Source organism: Propithecus coquereli, unplaced genomic scaffold (assembly GCF_000956105.1).
Source record: "Propithecus coquereli isolate 6110/MARCELLA unplaced genomic scaffold, Pcoq_1.0 Scaffold5, whole genome shotgun sequence".
NCBI classification, from domain to species: domain Eukaryota; kingdom Metazoa; phylum Chordata; class Mammalia; order Primates; family Indriidae; genus Propithecus; species Propithecus coquereli.
Window position 1 is genome coordinate 13,923,639 of NW_012150840.1, and position 19,563 is coordinate 13,943,201.

Genomic DNA, 19,563 nt, shown 5'->3' on the forward strand with positions numbered 1-19,563 from the left:
CACCCCCCCCCAGGTCGCGGTGGGGACCGGGCTGGCCGTCTTACCTGCCGCATTTTTTACAAGGGAAAGTGTTCTCCTGATTTTGGGTCTTATTAAATGTCTCCGGTTTTTTCTTCTTTTCTGAAAAAGGTAGTGCCCTTCGTGACTTCCCTGCCCCCTCCCTTGGCTTCTCCGAGGCCTGGCCGCCGGCAGACCCAGGGGCGTTGGACTCGTGGCTCCGGAGGATGAGGATGTCATTGGCCTGGAGACAAACAAGGAGAGTTGAGTGATTTGGGGAAAGGCTCCTCAGAATTATGGGAACGGGGGCCCCTTAAAGGTCAAACACCACCCTCTGTGTCCTTCCAGAGCCAGGGCACTGCCGGCCACCTCGGAAGCCCATCGCCATGGCGTCTTGGGTCAGCTCTCCCATTTACAAAGTTGCTGGTACAGTAATTCTGTGGGAATGCTCGAGCTGCTATGGGACCCCTTGATGCACATGACAGGGGACCTTGGCGTCTGAATTAATGAAGCACGTGTTCAGTTTTCTGTCATTTAGTCCATGCCTAGTCCATCAGGCCCCTGTGATGTGCTGGGTGCCGGGGATACAGGCTTGACAGGCACCCCTGCCCTCAGAAAGCTCCCAGCCTAGTGGAAGGGACAGATGTGCGGGTAGCTGGCTCAGGACAACATGGCATGGGTGACGCTGAACTGAGGTGAAAAGCAGGGCTCAGAGAGCGCCGGGCGGGGGACCCGATGGCCATCAGAAGTGGTAAGTGTGTGCGCTGGGCTGCCTCTCAGGAAAGCGAGCACAGAAGCCAGCAGAACTCGACGGAGCGCGTACACACAGCACAGCTGCTGCTGCAGAGGGAGCAGAGAGCTGTGTGTTTACAGATGGGGGTCTGCAAGCCTAAGTGTACAACACGACATTTTTTGAAAAAAGACTGGCAGTAGCTCCCCACTTCCCCCTTCCTGCCAGGCCTCTCCTGGCAAGGAGCAGCTATGGCTGTAGTCTTCCTTCTTGGCCTCTGGTAGGTGGACAGAGCACTGCACTAGGAGTCCAGCGACACTTAGCATTTCTGAACCTGCTGCCCCATCAGCAGAGTGGGGGTTTATGGGATTATTGTGAGGAATTAATGAGCTAATGGAAATGAAAGTGCTTTGCAGAGAGCATGCCTGAGGGGCCATTATTGTTACTCCCAGGGTCTCAGCTCAGTCTCAGACATTCTTGTCAGGGACACAGCTCTCTCAGGGGGAACCCTGTCCCCAATGTCCCACATATCTACTAGGTTTTCAAGAAGCCTTTTTCCTCGGAAACTCAGATACAGAAACAGTATAGTATAAAAAACAACAGCAGACTCTGGAGTCAGGCTGCCTACTAGCTGTGTTATCTTGGGCCTCAATTTCCTCATCTGTAAAATGGGAATAATAATTATGGATTAAATGAGTTAACAGCATAAAGTACTCCATGTACTTCCTGCTATTATGAGATGTTGAGTATCAATGCATTCCTGCTCTGCCCTCCCCCCCACACTCCTCCTGCCCTGGGCTCAGAGAGTGGAGGTCACACTTACCGACTCATTGGCCTGTAGTGTCTGCGTGGCTTTGACAGCTGCTGCCCGCCGGCTGCGCTCTCGCCCCTCTTCCTGCTCCCCCTTCTCCTGGATCTCTGGCTCTTCCTCCTCCCCCTCCTTCCTGGGCTCCTTCACTTCCCTCTTGGGCTCCAGCCTCTCTTCACTTGGGGGCTCTCTTCTGGGAGGAGGCACCCTTGGGAACTTCTGGGAAGTCTAAGGGGGACAAGAGCAAGGTCAGTGAGCCTAGAGCTCAGTCACACTGCCATAGCGCACCAATTCTGACCTGCCCAGGGTTTCCCTAGCCCCTTGCTGGTCCTGCTTGTCTGGCCTAGCCCAACACAGCCTTCTGTACTAGGACTATGTGCCCAATCACAGCCCTCCCATGGCTAGTATGCCTGGGGACAGAAGGAGAGTCTTGAGCCTTGGGAACCCGCAGGGTGAGACAGAGCACTTGAGATAGAGCCAGGGGCAGAAAGGGAGTATGCCAAGCGGCCTGGTGAGCCTTGAGCTCCAATTCCAGACTGTCTTTGTAATGCTTTCTGTATCTCCACCACCTTCCCATCTAAGAAATTAGCACCAAACCACACTCCTTGTCTTAGAGTAGGCATGTCACCAAGTGTGCACTTGTAACCCTGAGATGATGTTAGGTAGACATGTGGGCACAGAACTAAGTAACATTCACTTTTCAACTCTCTTTTGATCCTGATTATATCAAGGACAAAGTCTCTGGTTGGTGTTAATGTGTCTTATACTTTTCTAGACTTGAGAATCTCTTTAACAGAGAGGTCAGCCTTCAGTCTTAGAGCCTTGGGGGGTAACACAGTACCTGGCTAGAATTTAATAACACTGTTTGGTTTTCATACATATTTATTTTACCAGTACCTTCTATTTATGGCAAACAATACTGGTTTTCTAGTTACGACTGTGATATAAAGTTTCCCTTCTAATTGAGTAAAAAATGACTTGATTTAAAGAAAAATATTAAGTAACAGCACAAGTGGTATGTGAACACAACAAAAGTAGTAATAGTGACACATGGTAGGATGAAGACATAACAGAAATCATAGAGGTGACATAAGAATAACTGAAGTTTAGGAAACTGTTAGAGGTCTGCTATGAGGGGACAAGTTGATGCTGGTACAAATCCTGTGCGAAATTCTCCAGTGTTCTGCCTGAACACAATATATTATTACTATGACATTGGTAGTATAGAGAGGGGAACCCAAAGGTCCAGGGCCCGGGACATCAGCTCCTTGGGGCTGTCAGGGACATTGCCTTCCTCCACCTGACCTCCACAGACTCCTGGAGAGCGTGGCCTTAGGCTCCCAGCTGGCACTGGCCCCAGGCCCAGCCCAGGTTCTAGGCAGCTGATGTTGGGCAAGGAGTCACCTTAATATCCACTTCAACCTCTTCTTGGGCCAACTTCTCATCACTTGTATCCACATCCCCAAAGGTTAGAGTCCCGTTGCGGCCAATTTTCACCTGCTTCTTGTAGGTGTAGTAGAACTCCACGCACTGGGCCACGGTCTTGGTCTGGATCTGGTTTGAAGCCAAAACTGAGGTCAGAACACCCTGGGTTGGCTTGCCTTCCTGGGGATAATCCAGCCTTTCCCATTCCTGCACGTCCCCCTTAACTTCCGGCCAAAAACTAAACCCAGTCAACCCTGGAAATAGAAGCATTTCTCCAATACCTGTTCTGCAACAAACCACTGATCAATTCTATTAATGCTTCCATACTATTTAAAATAAGTGAATAAATAAATACAATAAGCTATAAAGGACAACACTGGAACCACTGGGAAGATGTGAATACAGATTGCATATTAGTATTATTGTATCAGATTAAATTCCTAAGATGGGTTTAATGGTATAGTGGTTTTGTAGAATATACTTGTTTTTAGGAGATATATGCTGAAATCTTTTGAGTCATGACAGGATGTTTGTAACTTACTTTTATTTTTTTTTTTGAGACAGAGTCTCACTCTGTTGCCCGGGCTAGAGTGCCATGGCATCAGCCTAGCTCACAGCAACCTCAAACTCCTGGGCTCAGGTGATCCTACTGCCTCAGCCTCCCGAGTAGCTGGGACTACAGGGATACGCCACCATGCCCGGCTAATTTTTTATATATATATATTTTTAGTTGTCCAGATCATTTCTTTCTATTTTTTAGTAGAGACAGGGTCTCGCTCTTGCTCAGGCTGGTCTCGAACTCCTGACCTTGAGTGATCCACCCGCCTCGGCCTCCCAGAGTGCTAGGATTACAGGCGTGAGCCACCGCGCCCGGCCATGTAACTTACTTTTAATGATTACCTGAAACAGAGAAAGAAAAATTGTGTGTGTGTGTGTTTGTGTGTATATGTTTAGATACAGACAGAGAAAGAGAAAGCAAATGTGGCAAACGTTAACACTTGGTAAATCTAAGTGAGGGGTAAATGAGTGTTCATTATACTGTTCTTTCAATTTTTCTCTAAGTTTGAAATTTTTCAAACTAAAAGGTTAAGGGGAAATGTCTGGGCACCATTCACATTCAAAGCCAGCCCCGACCTGCCAATACAGGCAATACTGCCTGCCTCATCAATCCAGGCAAACACTTTCATTCCTCTCCTGACAACTGAGGACAGAGAAATGTCACCGTGTCCTACGGAGGGGAGGAACTCAAGGAAAACTAACGAGAAAGCCCTGGAAAACCTGAAAAGGAAGCAAAAGGCCCAAGTCTTGCTCCTAATTCTGCCACCAAATGGCTACATGACCTTAGGCAAGTCACTCACCTTTCTAATTTCAGTTTTTTCATGTGTAAATAATAAGTGGGATAAGTTAAGACTAGATGATCTCCAGGGGCTTTCAAGCTCTGAAATTCTAGCCATCTCATTTCATAAATCTACGGGTTTAGTTTTTGGACTACTTTCCCACACACAGAGGCTGTTTTCTCTGACACTACCCCCATTCCCCCACCCCCACAAGCTCCCAGACTGCTCAACCACTGCTGGGCTGGGAGCTCCTGTCCAGAGGGCCCAGGGGTCAGTACAGGTCCTCTCTGCCTGAGGACAGACATGTTTCCTCCCACAGGAATGACCAAGTCACACATTTGTTAATTAGATTGTTTATACTTTTACTGTCAATTCTCTCTGACCATTTCACTGACTAATGATCTGCTCTTTTCATTAGGCATTAGAGGCGCCTCAGTGAATTTCATGGGCACGTACTTGGGCATGTACTTCCCAGCAATATTGACCAATCAGAGAACAAAGTGTTAATAAAACACAGCAAAAGACTGTCCTCACAACAGGGCCCTCGTAGGAGAATTCATCAGCACTCTGTCCAAGTCCCTAGGGCCATTCCCAACACAATCTACAATCCCAGGAAGAGCCAGTTCTTAGAAGTGCTTTTTCCTCTGCCGTCCACACGACTCACTCTCCCCACAGCCCAGATTTGTGAGACAGGGCTGGAAAGATGCAATTCCTTGGATTAGCAAAGCACTCTACTCTTCCAAAAGAATAAGGAGAGAGACAAGATAAATCTAGGGAACCTAGGCTTGGTTAGCTGAGTTCCTGGAAGGAAGCCTTGGGCCAGACAGGAAGTGGGCAGAGGTCCCCCAGGTCTGCTACACAGGTACATACGGGATCCCAGTTCCCCTGACCCTAGGGTTCCCTCCCCTCCTGCACTCCCCTGGGGGATGGCTCACCCCTGCTTGTAGCCCTCCTTCCCGTCTAGTTCTCCCGCCTATTTTAAGTCTGATGCCACAAGGACTGATGCCCACTTAGGCCTCCTTCCAGATTGAGACCTGAAGCATGGCCACACCACGCTAGGGTGGTAGAAGGGTGCTTAGAACCAATAGGGAAAAAAGCCCTAATCTTTTCCCCTTCTTGTATTGTTTGGAAAATCATCCCTGAGCCTACTTAATGGCATTTAACCTGATGCTTTTTTCTTTTTTTTCTTAAGGAGCAGGGGTCTGGCTATGTTGCCCAAGCTGGACTCAAACTCCTAGGCTCCGGGATCCTCCTGCCTCAGCCTCCTGGGTAGCTGGGACTACAGGCACATGCCACTGTTCCTGCCCTGACTGCTTTTTAGGAGGGCTTGGTCACTCGCAGAGGGAGCCCCAGAGTCACTCAGACAGCTCCTGGTGCTCACTTGCCCCTGAAACAGAGCCCAGCTCACCAGCTTCTGGACCAGGAAGAAATCCTTCTTGTAGATGGCAATGCCCTTGTTGAACAGCTTCCTCTCAGCCATCTTCCACTGGTCGGAGCCTACCGGGCAAAGAGGGAGCAGTGAGGTGAGCAGGACGATGAGCACCAGACAATCCTGACTAGCAGGAAGTGTGAGGCCACCCACCCCCAGTCTCTGCAGCATTGGAGCCAGCTGCACGTCCTGCTTCTGCCACTCACTGGCCATGTCACTCGGAGCCTTGCTCCCCTTGTTTGTGAAACGGGTACTAATAACAGATCCTGGCTCACTAGCTGTGGTGAGGACTAAATGAAATAACGCATGTGAGACCTTTGGTCCTCTGCCTGGTGCAGATAAAATGTAGCACTAACGAGGATCAAGAACAGTGGCTGCTAGGATTATGCAACTTGGTCGATGTCCCCCTTGAAGTACAGTGCCTAGAACGGGCATGCACTCCAGGGCCCATCTAAGTTCCAGGTACCTGATGCCAATTTGGATGGCACAGGCCTGGCTTCCTATCCCTGCACCTGTGATCTGGGCTTTTTTGCCTCAATGGGCTCCCACCTGCCCACCCCCTTCTCCATTCCCCTCCAGGGTACAGAAAGCTCCTGGAATGCTACCCCAGCTTTAGTGCCAGTTCCCTCACTCTGGCTCTTGGCTTTTCTACCCCCTACCTCCCACCCTCCAACCCAGGGCTGTGACTCAGCACCAAGCAGGGCCCCACTGATGCTGGAGACCTTCTGAGGCTCCAGGCCCCATGCCCACCCCAGCTAGACCTACCTGTGTAGTGATAAGTTGCCAGTGGGTGGTTGTGGGGCCGCAGGGGCTTCTTCAGTAGCAGCTTATTCAGCGTTTCCTACAAGGCAAGTAAGGGAAGGTGAGGGCCCTGCAGGGGTCTCAGTGGTGAACCGAGCATCCTAGTCCCTGGCAAAGGCCAGAGGACCTCCTCAAGCCTCTAAGTAGGGTAGGTGCTTACTCTTGCCCCGCTTAACTGCTGAGAGACAAGGGGTCTAGCAGGATGGCAAGGTCATGGCAGGTGGGGATGCTCAGAAAGCAGGGCACAGGGCCTCCACAATCCGCTCCTTGGTCAGGCCCTCCTCCTGGCCTCCAATCTGCATGCCAGAGGCCTAGCTCCTGGGCAGCAGACACGGATCCAAGCCAGCTTCCCTGGAAGACCCTCCCTCCACCAGGGGTGCCATCTCACCAGGATGTCTCCCCTGGACTCGTGCAGGCAGTGCAGGGCCAGCTCCTGGTTGGTGCCAGCTCCAGGGAAAATGCTGGAACAGGCAGCTGTCAGCAGGTCTTCCACTGGATTCATGGGAGCAGGAGGAGGGAGGAGAGAAAACCCCGTTCAGGGCTGGGCTGGGCTGGCGCGCACATCCACCCACGAGCCTGCCTCACTCCCTGGTTCCCAGGTCCCTCCTCACCTTGCCTCTGCTTTTCGCGGCTGCTCTCTAGGTCCTCCCAGGGCTGCCACACCAAGTCTGCCTTGTGGGGGTCTGCAGCTGCCAGCGCGCGGTCCCTCATCAAGGGGATTTCCGCTTGGAACCGGGAGCCCACGTTGATGCGTCTGTAGGGGTAGAAGGGGTAGGGAGTAAGGCCTCTCCCTGTGGGGATCGAGAACCTACCTCCCCGGAGATGAGAAGATGAGGGGTAGTAGGCAGAGGCAAGGCCTCAGCTGCGTATAGGGTATCTGGCTTCTGGGGGACTGTGGGGACATCCTGGCACCTGGTACCACCAGAAAGGCAAGCACCAGAGGTTGGAAAAGGGAGAAGCTGCTCTAGGTTTACAGATGGGGAAAGAGTCTCTTGGACCACCCTCCCAACACTCCTAGAGATAAATTCAAGCTGAGCTGAATTCCCTTCCCACAGAAGCAGGGTGGGGACAGCAAAGCTTAGGGCCGAGTGCAGAAGCCCAAAGAGGGCTTGGCAGGACCCTCCTCTTGTTCCCAGGGCCCGCTTGCACACACTGAACCAACATGGCCACCCTGATGCCATGGGTGAGAGGCAGGACTGTACTTACGGCTCAATGCTCACTGGGGTGGCCTCCCCCATCACAGACAGGACAGGCGGGGTGACTTCAGCGCTGTCTGTGGGACAAAGAGCAGGTTAGTAAACAGCACTCTCCCTTCAGCAAAGTGCCCCCAACCCTAGGTGGCTGCCCTATAGTGCAAGAGTCACAATGGTGACTCACACTTGGAACTCAGGCACCCTGAGTCCTGGCTCTGCAGCCTGTTAAATGTCATGACTCAGGCCCTTTACTAAATATTTGGGTGCCTCAGTTTTCACACCTGCAAAAAGGGGCTATTACTACCTATCTCCTAAGGTTAATGTGAGGACTGAATGAAATAATTCACAGAGACTAGCACTCAATAAATATTAACTGTTATTATTATTACTACTACTACTAAAACCATGTCCTTGCCCCCAGGAGCTCCTACACTACAGAAGTAACTCCAACATAAAACTATGGTTTCTAGTAAAGAGGCTGAAACTTTAGGCACACTAGGGAAGTACTCAAGGATCCCACTAGTTTTCTTATTTTATTTTTTTGAGACAGAGTCTCGCTCTGTTGCCCACTGCTAGAGTGCAGTGGCGTCATCATAGTTCACTGCAACCTCGAACTCCTGGGCTCAAGCGATTCTCCTGCCTCAGCCTCCCCAGTAGCTAGGGCCACAGGCACATGCCACAATGGCTGGCTAATTTTTCTAATTGTTGTAGAGATGGGGTCTCACTCTTGCTCAGGCTGGTCTCGAACTCCTGGCCTCAAGCAATCCTCCAGCCTCATTCTTCCAAAGTGCTCGGATTATAGACATGAGCCACCACACTTGGTCCCTGCTGTTTTTTTTGTTTTGAGACAGAGTCTCGCTTTGTTGCCCGGGCTAGAGTGAATGCCGTGGCATCAGCCTAGCTCACAGCAACCTCAAACTCCTGGGCTCAAGCAATCCTTCTGCCTCAGCCTCCTGAGTAGCTGGGACTACAGGCATGCGCCACCATGCCCGGCTAATTTTGTCTATATGGTTTTAGCTGTCCGATTAGTTTCTTTCTATTTTTTAGTACAGACGGGGTCTCACTCTTGCTTAGGCTGGTCTCGAACTCCTGACCTTGAGCGATCCACCCACCTCGGCCTCCCAGAGTGCTAGGATTACAGGCATGAGCCACCACGTTCGGCCGGTCCCCACTGTTTTATAATTATCTTCTCACTTCCTCTCTGGATTTTCTGCCTCAGTTTCCCTCAAGCTAATCTTATTAAGGCCTCACATGACCAAGACACTCCCTTCTGCAATGTAAAATAAACCCTGAAATCCTATGTTCATGGTTCCAGGCAGTTCCCCATTCCATCTATACCTCCTACCACCCCCTTGCCTGGACCTCGGTCCTAGCACACTGCTTCCCTCACAGCCCCTCACTCTGCCCGCACAGCCCCACCCCCAGCCTTTGCACCAGTCATTTCCTCTGCCTGCCTGGCTTGCTCTCTGCGCAGTTCAAGCTCCGCTCCAGCCTCACCCCCTCACAATTGCTTTCCTCGCCATCCCAGGCTAGCAGCCTCTGCAGGCTTGCGCTGCGTGTCCGCTGCATTCGCTGGCTGCAGATTCCATGCTGCTGGGAGCCTCTGTGTTTTTCTGACTCCCAGGCTTTCATGTCAACTCCCTGATGACCCTGTACTCTCTTTAGAACAGACCGTGGTGTCCCATACATTCTTAGAACTCTCACAGGATACAGTTCAACGCTTTACACCCAAGTGCTCGGTAAATACTCATGGACAGACTGACCTCTTCCTTGCTGCCAGTCTAGTCTCTACAGTGACTTCTTCCTGTACAGCCCAGCCAGGGAGAGAAGCTTCTCCTCAAGCGGGAAGCGGAGGGCCACAGGCCAGCCAGCCTAGAGCAAACCATTTCTCACCACAGACACCAGGGGGCACCAGAGAGCCACGTCATGAGGTCAGGGTCAGAGGTTAATTGGGTGAAGGCACCCAGAAGCTGGCCCTACTTAATCCTCACCACCACGGTAAGGGATAGGATTATCCCATTTTTCAGAGGAAATGGATCTCTTTGTGGAGTAGGCAACACATTTCAGCAATACACCATGCAGGCCAGCCCAATATTTCCACAAGGTCTGCTCTCGGCCTAAGTGGCTGTGTAAGAGACGCAGGAAACCAGATCTGCCACATGGGATTAAGAGCAAACACGATGTGAAGGGCTTCACGTGTGCTGATGCATCTGATCCTAAGAGTGGCTATTAGGGTGAGCCACAGGACACTGCTACTTGTGGATCCAAAATAGTTGAGTATTGGCAATTTCATCATCAACCAAGTACTGCTAATATCACCATCTTAATACTGAAGAAACTGAGGCCCAGGGAGTTTAGACGACTTGCTCAGGTGGGAGTAATGGTAAATGGCGGGATCGAAATTTGAATCCAAGCAGTCGGGCTGACCCACCCCCTCTTCTTGAACCAGGACAACTTCCTTCTCCATGGAGCCCTTCTCCACGGCGTTCCAGCCCAATACAGAAGCTGAGCCGCCACCCGCCCACTGCCCCATCCCCACCCACACGGCTGCTGGGCGGCCACTCACTAGACCGCAGCAGGGTGCGATGGGCACTCTTCGGCGTGATGGGAGGGGGGGCCGGGATGCTGCTAGTTGATATGATGGCATTGAAGTAGAGGCCAGAGCCTTCCCGCACGGGACTGAGGATGGGGGGTGGCGTGTAGGGGGGCAGTTCGAAGCTCCGCTCGGAGGGGTGGTCAGCCAGGCGGACAGGAGAGCGCAGGTGGCTCTGGTATGGGGTGATGTTGGAGTAGACGGGTGGGGCGATGAAAGTGCCCGCCTTGGTGGGGATGATCAGAGGCTCGGGCCGTGGCCGCTGCTTTGGTTTCCGCACAGAAGGCTCGCCCTCCAACCTGACACTCATGTCCTCAGCCTGGAAAGCAAAGAGAACAAAGGCTCAGCCAACTCTGTCCTAGGACTGAAGTCTTGACCACAGCTTGCCAGTCTCACCTTTGGAACTCAGTCTGCCCACCACACCCACAAAGGCCAGCCTGAAAAAGGGAGCAGGTCCAAAAGCCCTCCTTATCGTCTCCTCTAGGGCAGGGTTAGCAAACTTTTTCTGTAAAGGGCCAGAGAATAAATATTTTCAGCTTTGTGGGCCACATGTAGTCTCCTTACATATTTGTCTTCTTTCACTTTTTCTTTTTTTAAATAATCCTGTAAAATTGTAAAAACCACTCTCAGCTCCAGATTTGGCTGCCAGGACACAGTTCCCCACCCCTGCTGTAAAGTATGCGATAGGGCCCGAGAGCAGTGGTTAAGGGCCCTGGCTCCGGCGCTGGACTGTATGGGTTGGGATCTACTGCACTTATTGCCACTTAAAATGACTCAATCTCTCTGTGCATCTTCATTTTTAACACAGGAATAATAAGTGCCTATTTAATGAGGTAGCTATGAGAACGACAAAAATTAATACATGGACATTACTGGTATTTAGCAATTACTCAGTAAATACTGGCTGTTATTATTACTTAAACTACTGCAGAGATGGAAGCCCCTGCTATGTGCCAAGACCTGAGTTGGGCATGGGACCCACAGACACGGGACAGTAGAACAGACAGTCCCTGTCCTCGCAGAACTTCTTTTCTCATAGTATTGGTCCTGTGATGACAGACTAGCCCACTCATGCTGCCATCAAGAGTTAGCCCTCCCATCTCCCACTTCTCCCTGCTTGGTAAGCCTCATGGTCCTCCATATAGAATAGAAAGCATGGCTATAAGGGAACAGAGGCCTTCCCTTGCTCCATGAAAAGGCAGAGAATGGCCCTACAGGGTGGGCAGCATCCAGTTTATCCCTCTGGGTACCCGTACAACAGGTAAGGCTGGCCATGTTGACTGAGTGGGCCTGGGGACAATGGGCTCTCTCCCCTCCACGGCTCCAGTTCCCGTAACACCTTCCAGCAGAGAGCACCGATTCTCTGCCGTGGCCATGTCCTTCACCCATTTGTGCCCTCTTTTCCCTTCTATGGATTAGGATGAGATGAAATTGTTCATTCTTCCACCCTTAGAGGAACGATATGATTGCACAGAAAAAAATACAGCGGAGCCAAAGATGCCCCAAACTTACTAGACAAGAAATCCAACTCAGCTAGCTGTGATGATCTGTATTTTAACAAGGGATTTAAACTAGTCTGAATATTTGACAGTATTTTTCATATTAATTTTTTAGGTGCGGTAATGCTATTGAGATTATATTTTAAAAAATGACAAAATCTTTATATATGTATTTAATATTTCAGATACAAACTAAAGTACTTATGGATGGAAATGACACAATATTTGGGGTGTGCTTCAAAATAATCCAGTGACAGGGAGAAGTAGAGATACAGGTGAAACAAGATTGGCTGTATTTTGATAACTGTGAAAGCTGGGTGATGGCTAAACACTGGCATTCATTATATCACTCTCTCTACTTTAACATATGATTGAAAATGTCTGTAATACAAAGAAAAATAAATAATGAACTAAATAAACAAATAACAAAAAACACACTTCCTCCAAAAAGCCTAGTATAGTGAAAGCACTCACAGGCAAGCATTCGCAGCTCTGCCATTACTTGGCTCTAAGGCCTTAGGTCAGTCTCTTGTTTTTTCTGGATGTAGTTCCTCATCTATCTCATCTATGAAATAGGGGTGTTGAGCTGTGTATTTGCTCAGGCTCTTCCTGCCCACTCTCAGGACAAGCTGCCCAAGCCTCTGGCCTCTACCAAAACTTTCCCCCAACCAGAGAACAAGACCCCAGAGAGCAGGAGCCATGATGCCCATGATAATCTTGGCGCTCCCCTTCCCGTTACAGAGGATAGGCATGCAGGCCAACTCTCCAGCCCAGAGTAACTGGAAAATCTGGACTCGATGTAAAAAGCACATTTCTGAAGGTATCAGAGAGCAAACAGGTTGGCAAAGAGTTAAAGAGCCAAGATCCAGGGAAATAAAAGAAAGCCAAAGAGGCGAGCCTAGCATTTGGAGCTGTATTTTCCCTAGAGGTGGATGCCGTTACTGGAAGAGGCAACTGAGAGGCTGAGAAACTGCGTAGAGCTTTTAGGAAATTCAAGGAGCTTACACAATAAAAACTGGAGTTCAGGGTTTGTCAAGGAAGGAAAGGTTGGTAAACTTCCAGGCTGTGGACTGGGACTCCAAAAAGCTACATGTCAGAATAAAGGTGAATCAGAAGTAGGCTAGTCCTTATATGGAATAAAGTCCAGCCTCAAATCATCTCATCTTAACCTCTGATTAAACTAAAGTGATTCAGGCTTGCCAGTGCCCTTTGCTACCAATCAGAAGCAAAGACAAATCCTCTCTGGAAGACAACATCACCCAGGGTCTTTAATTACCTCCAAAATTTTTCATATATACTGTCTGACATTCAACAAAAAGTAACCAGATACACAAGAAAACAAAATGTGATGTGAAAACAAGACATAATGAGTAACAGAAACAGGCCCACAATAACGGAGTTATCAGATACAAACTTTAAGAAAACTATACTTAATTTATGCAATAAAATAAAAGGCAAGGTTGAGAATTTCATCAGAGAACTAGAAATTCTAAAAATGAACCAAATAGAAAGTTGGTAATTGAAAAATAAAATAACTAAAAATAAGAACTCAATGAATAAAATAAGAACTTAATGGGAGCTGGGTGCAGTGGTTCACGCCTATAATCCTAGCACTCTGGGAGGCTGAGGCAGGAGGATCGCTTAAGGTCAGGAGTTCGAGACCAGCCTGAGCAAGAGCGAGACCCTGTCTCTATTAAAAATAGAAAAATTAGCTGGCATCGTGGTGCCTATAGTCCCAGCTACTTGGAAGGCTGAGGAAGGAGGACCGCTTGAGCCCAGGAGTTTGAGGTTGCTGTGAGCTAGGCTGACGCCACAGCACTCTAGCTAGGGCGACAGAGCGTGACCTCCCGTCTTAAAAAAAAAAAGAACATAATGAATGAGTTTAACAACATATTAGACACAGCCAAAGAGAGAATTAGTGAAATGAAAGATAAGTCAGATTGATAAAAAATGGAAAATATAGGAAAGTACATGACAGATATAACATACAGATATGGTGGAAAGGTCTAACAAATGTGTTATGGAGTCCTAGAAGAAGAGGAGAGAAAAATGGAGCAGAAAAAATACTCATGAAGCACTAGAAACTCTAAACAGGATAAATATTATACAAAGAAAAACATTATTCAACTATAACACAACTGTTGAAAATCAAAGACAACAAAAACAAAACATGTGAGAGGCCAAGGTGGGAAGATTGCTTGAGCTCACAGGAGTTTGAGACCAGCCTGAGCAAGAGTGAGATCCCATCTCTACTAAAAATAGAAAAGAAATTAGCAGGGCCCGGTGCTGAGCACCTGTAATCTTAGCTACTCAGGAGGCTGAGGCACGAGGATCACCTGAGTCCAGGAGTTTGTGGTTGCAGTAAGCTATGATGACACCACTGCACTCTAGCTAGGGTGACAGAGCAAGACTCTGTTTCAAAAAACAAACAAACCCCAAAATCATGAAAGCAGCAAGATAAAAAGACACTTTACATTAAAAGGAACTATAATATAGCTTATACTGGTTTCTCAACTGTAAGAACAATGGATGCCTGAAAACAGTGGAACAGTATCTTTAATGTGCCAAAAGAAAATAACTCCCAACCTAGAATCTCTACTCAGCAAAGTTATCCTTCAAAAATTAAGATGAAATAAAAACATTTTCAGATAATCAAAGACTAATAAAATTAATCACTAGCAGGCTCACACTACAGGAAATACTAAGGGATGTTCTTCAAGCAGCATATATATAAATGATCCAAGATGGAAGCTTAGAGACATGAGAAGAAATAAAGCAACAAAAATGGTAAGTTTTGGGGTAAATTTAAAATGAATAACAACTGAACAAAACAATGTTATAATGTCCTGTTGATGTTAAAATATACACAGAATGAAAATATGTGTCAATAATGCTACAAGTTAAGAACTAGTAGAAAATAAAGTATTATAAGAGCTTTGCATTGTCCAGAAAGCTAACTTATATTAGATTTCGATAAGCCAAGGATGAATGTTTTAATCTCTAGCAGCACTCCTCAGAGAACTATAGTATACAACATCATGTTGTATACTATAAATTTATATAAATTTTGTTAATAAATAGAAAGATATAAACTGTATCAATGCTCTAACTTAACCACTGGACAATAACAAGTCCCAACTATATGCTGCTTGAAAGCTACACCTTAAATAGAAGGATACAAAAAAGCTGACAGTAAAAGGATGGGAAAAGATATACCCTGCAGACTTTAACCAAAAGAAAGCTAAAAATCAGAAGGTGAAAAGAATATTTAAGATACAAAACTTAAAATAAAAAGAAATTTCATAACAGTAAAGTATCTAATCCAGTTTTAAATAAATATGCACCTGATAACATTGCATCCAAATGTATAAATCAAATAATGACAGAACTAAAAGAAAAAGTAGACAAAACCTCAATCTTACTGGGAGATTTCAAGATACACATCCCAGTGACAGTGCAAGTGAACATCCCTACCTCCCAGTACCTAGAATAGGGCCTGACCCATATTAGGGACCCCATCAAAATTAGCTGACCTGAAATGAAAGTGATTTCCACATCCAAGATTTTCCAAGACAGTCTCAATTCCAAGTATAAAACTGTCCCGCTGTCCCCCATATATGTACATTTGTCCAGAAGTCTGTTTTGGAAAATGAAAATAGTATCTCCACAGGTTCTTCGAAACCCTTTTACACTGCCTTGTTCTCCTTTTTCCCATAGGGTCCTCGGCCCAGGAGCACTATGGTACTGGAGGTGTTTGGATGGGGAGCCTCTCATACCTGTGCTGGAACATCCGTCCCAGGGATGCGGGTGGACCGCCTGCGGGTGACAATGACTGATGGCTTGTGCTCAGTGGGGTTCTGTTCAGGACCCTTCCCGTCCTCGTCAACACCTCCAGCTTGGGCTGCCTCAGTTGGGTCCACAGACCGCACAGGCACAGACACTGGGATGATGAGGGGTCCCATCCCGCTGTCTTCTCGCGCTCGTTTGGCGGCTAAGGAAGGCTCAGAAAACTCTACCCCACATTTGGTAGTTGAGGCCAGTACACTTTTCCGCTTCTCCTCAGAGCCGCTGGCATCCTGGAAAAGAGGGAGATGGGAGAGAATTGAAGAGAGGTATAGAAGATAAGTCCTGATTTGCTGACTTATCAAAGGGAGGACCCCCACTCCTGTTTAATCCAGGACTCAAACACCCACAGTGGCTCCAATGGTCTGACAGCCTGGCCTTTCCCTGACCACCTTTTCTCCCACCACATTCCCAGAAAGTCTCCATAACCTCCCTTCTGCCAGGTCCTGTCATCTTCCAGACGGCCATCTCAGGCCACAAGTGGCTTACAGATATGTTTCATTTGACCTGCACCGTGGGTGGGCACATGAAATCGTATCTAAATATTCAAAAAATACCTCTGCGAAGAAAAGTAAGCAAGAACCCTGTGGCAAGGTGGTCGTGGTCCTATTTCCCCACAGGCAGCTCTGGCTGGCTACAGCGAAGTCCTGCAGCCTCCTCCATATCAGCCCAACGCCCCCTGCCAGGCCTGGCCTCCACCCTGCACCACACTCACCTTTGCATTCTGCAGTGAGGCCAGCTCTGCCGCCTTTTGGGCCAGGGTCATCAAATTGGCCTCCTGGGACGCCCGGCGCCTCCGCCGCGTGCTCTGGATCACCCCACCCCGTAGCACCTGCCCACAGTCCCCTGTGCCCACTGCCCTCATGCCCTCCTCGCTGCCCATGGTGGGAGCTTCCCGTTCCCGACCATTGGGTGCCAGTCTCTCCCCATCAGACAGCAGCTGCGACTCCCTCAGCTCCAGTGGGAATCCCAGAGCTTCAGGATGAGGCTGTGCCAGGGAGCCAGGTGGCGGCTGCTGCAGGGGCCAGTGATGTAGGAACAGATTGCCGGTGGGCTCCTGCCCAGGTTGGGTGCCAGCCCCATCCAGGGCAGTGGGAGGCAGGATACCCTCCTTCGAGAGGCGGCGGGAGCGGCGAGGGAAGGGGATCTGGACCTGAGGTAGCGCAGGCTGCGGGGCTGACTCCTGCAGGAGGGCCTTGCGCAGTTCTGGGTTCATATCTGGGTTGGGAGGGAAGGGATAGGGTGCCATGCTGTGGTGAGGCAGGTGGGACTGTCCCAGTGGCCCAGCTGGCTGCAGGCCAAAGTCCTGGGGCTGCTGAGCGGGCTGCTGCATGGGATAGAAGTTCTCAAAGAGCGGCATCTGAGGGAGGGCTGCCTGCTGCTGCTGCTGCTGCTGCGTCTTCTGTGGGGGGAAGGCGGCCACGGGGTTTGGGGGAGGTGGGCCCTGCCGGAAGACCTGCCGGTTCACCTGGGGGCCGAACGCCAGCTGGAACGGTTGCAAGGGCAGCGTCTGGTTTGGGGGTTTCTTGGCTGCATGGAAAGAATTCAGGGGCGCCTGGGGCTGCCCTACTTCCAGCTGCACCTTCTGTGGCATCATTGGCCGCACCGCATTTCCATAGCGGTCCAGTTGTGGGCCCCCTCCTTTCTCCCGCTTCAGAGCCTCGGGGTGGTTATAGTAGGTAGAGACCCCCACGCCAGGATGAGGGCTCCCCTTCGGTCCACTGTAGAGGGATAGGCTGTGGCAGTTCCAAGTCGAATGAGGTGGAGGCTGGCCCGGCTGCTGCTGCCAGCTGCTGTCACTGACACCCCCGCCTCCTCCCCGCTCAGGGCCCCGACCTGGAGCCATCACAGAGTTGGGCCACTTTACTGAGCCCACCTGCTGGGACAGCATGGCTGCTGTGGTCCGCTCAGGCCCATACACCACAGAGTTCAGCAGGGCCAGGCTGCTGGGAGGGGGCAGTTCCACGGGCTGGGAGGTGGAGGCTGCCCCTGCAGGGCCCTCGTGCCCACCGTACTGCTCCTCCTTCACTCTGATGGACTGCTGTGGGGCCTGCAGGGGTGGGGGCTGCTCCTTGGGAGCTGGTTCCTGGTCCCCAAAGAGGCAACGCTTCCGCTTGTTTTGAGCCTTGGGCTGGGCCTGGAAGTTCATGGTGTGCCCAACTGAGCCCTGGCAGTGAGATCTACTTCACCAGTTGCCCATCCCCTGGAGAAAGATCCTGTTGGAAGGCCAGTCCTTGTCTATGAGCCAGTGAGGGCAGAGCAGGGGCAGAGGAAGATGCTGGATGACACAGTCAGGCACGGGGAGAAACAGCTGCTGGCTCTTCCTTCCTCTTCGGGAGAGGTTCTTGGGCTCGTCTACGCTTCCCAGGTCATGATGCTCCACAGGGTCCTGGAGCCTGTGCAGGGAAGAGCAGCGATAGTGTCAGCCACAGCCTGCCGGGATGCCCTGAGTGTTGGCACAAGGGTGAGAAAGAGGCCTCCAAGGCCCTCATTCCCACCACCTCATGTCACAGGGATGAACCCAGCCAGGGTCACAGTGCAGCACTGGTGAGGCAGGAGCAGAGACTTTTGGGGACCTGCCAGGAAGGCAGCAAATCCATAGCATCTCTCAAGTACTCTGTGACTCTCCTCTTGTCCCATCACCTCACCCTCCTGGTTAGGCTCCAGGGCTGCTGCACCTGGTTGTATAATTTGTGCACCACACAAAGGCACGTGCTAAGGGGGCAAGTGGGACTGACATCCAACTCAGCCCCCTCTGGCAAAGCTGGGAAAGGGGTGACAAAAGCCACATTAACCCAGGCTCCAGCCTCCGGGGCGGACAGGCCTGATCCTCCTTGCACATCCGTCTACACAGTAGCCTCCCGCCAAACCCAGAAGGATGTTTATCCAGCCCACACCTCCTCTGACACTCCAAACACATCTCAGACACAGGAAGTGGACAGGACAAGGGTCATTCCCAACATGGTCACCCCTCCTGTGCAGCCCCAGGGGCAGGAGCCCCCTCAGGCCCTTGCAGAGGCCAGGCCCAGGGCTAGGCTCACTGTCTTTAACACTGAGGCACGCAGGTGAGGCCCAGGAAGGGCGTGTGCAGTCCTAGCCCCACCCCTGGGAAGAGCTGCTGGGTGGGGCTCTGCTGCCAGAGTCTTCCCCAAACTAGCACAGAACCTGTTCTGCAGCCCTGGCAGGCTGAAGGCAGGACCCAACCCAGGAGCTGGTCAGCAGCCTGCCCCCTGCTCCCTCCTAAACAAAGAATAGTATAACTCAGACATTCCTGGGTGCAGATTGCTAGAACGTAGGTCCAGAAGATTTCTCCATGATAATGTCATGACTGAAGTGCTCAGTTTTTCTGTTTTTGTTTTCTGATTTTTTGGGCGGGGGGGGGGGGCAGGCAGCAAACTCTCACTCTGTTGCCTGACTAGAGTGCAATGGTGTCACATCAGAGCTCACTGCAACCTCAAAGTCCTGGGCTCAAGTGATCCTCCTGCCTCAGCCTCCTGAGTAGCTGGGACTACAGGTACACACCACGACGCCCAGCTAATTTTTCTATTTTTTTATAGCCATGGGATCTCGCTCTTGCTCAAGATGGTCTCGAACTCCTGACCTCAAGTGATCTTCCTGGCTGGGCCTCCCAGAGTGCTAAGATTACAGGCGTGAGCCACTGCACCTGGCCCTAACTTGATTTTTTTGAAAAAGATTGCGATAGAACAGAGAGAATCCAGACCTGCATTTTACAACTTACATAGCTGCTTGCATGTATGTTTAAAGATTTTTTCTTTCTTCAGAAAGGTTTCATTTGTTTAGATTTTTCTTCCTCCCAGGGAAGTTGGTGTGGAGGGGGTAGCTACATGGCCCACTTCTTCCCCCAGTAAGATTCTGGTCCCAGATCAGTCAGACCAGGAGGGGAGACC

At 50.1% G+C, this 19,563-nt stretch overlaps 1 protein-coding gene across 3 annotated transcripts in view; it reads right to left on the reverse strand.

Moving 5' to 3' along the window:
- Positions 1-19,563, reverse strand: part of ELMSAN1 (ELM2 and Myb/SANT-like domain containing 1) — a 64,340-nt gene that overhangs the window by 2,739 nt on the left and 42,038 nt on the right. For 2 of the 3 annotated variants that reach the window (XM_012656272.1, XM_012656271.1), the window contains exons 2-12: positions 16,371-18,051; positions 15,589-15,888; positions 10,287-10,632; positions 7,734-7,800; positions 7,139-7,281; positions 6,916-7,019; positions 6,492-6,567; positions 5,706-5,794; positions 2,940-3,089; positions 1,551-1,763; positions 45-241 (exon numbers count right to left, since the gene is read on the reverse strand). In XM_012656272.1, coding sequence (XP_012511726.1) covers positions 45-241; positions 1,551-1,763; positions 2,940-3,089; positions 5,706-5,794; positions 6,492-6,567; positions 6,916-7,019; positions 7,139-7,281; positions 7,734-7,800; positions 10,287-10,632; positions 15,589-15,888; positions 16,371-17,804 — 3,119 coding nt within the window. In that variant the 5' untranslated portion in view covers positions 17,805-18,051. Of the gene's footprint in view, positions 1-40; positions 242-1,550; positions 1,764-2,939; positions 3,090-5,705; positions 5,795-6,491; positions 6,568-6,915; positions 7,020-7,138; positions 7,282-7,733; positions 7,801-10,286; positions 10,633-15,588; positions 15,889-16,370; positions 18,052-19,563 lie in introns of those variants that run through there. The other variant, XM_012656273.1, reaches the window with a different exon arrangement.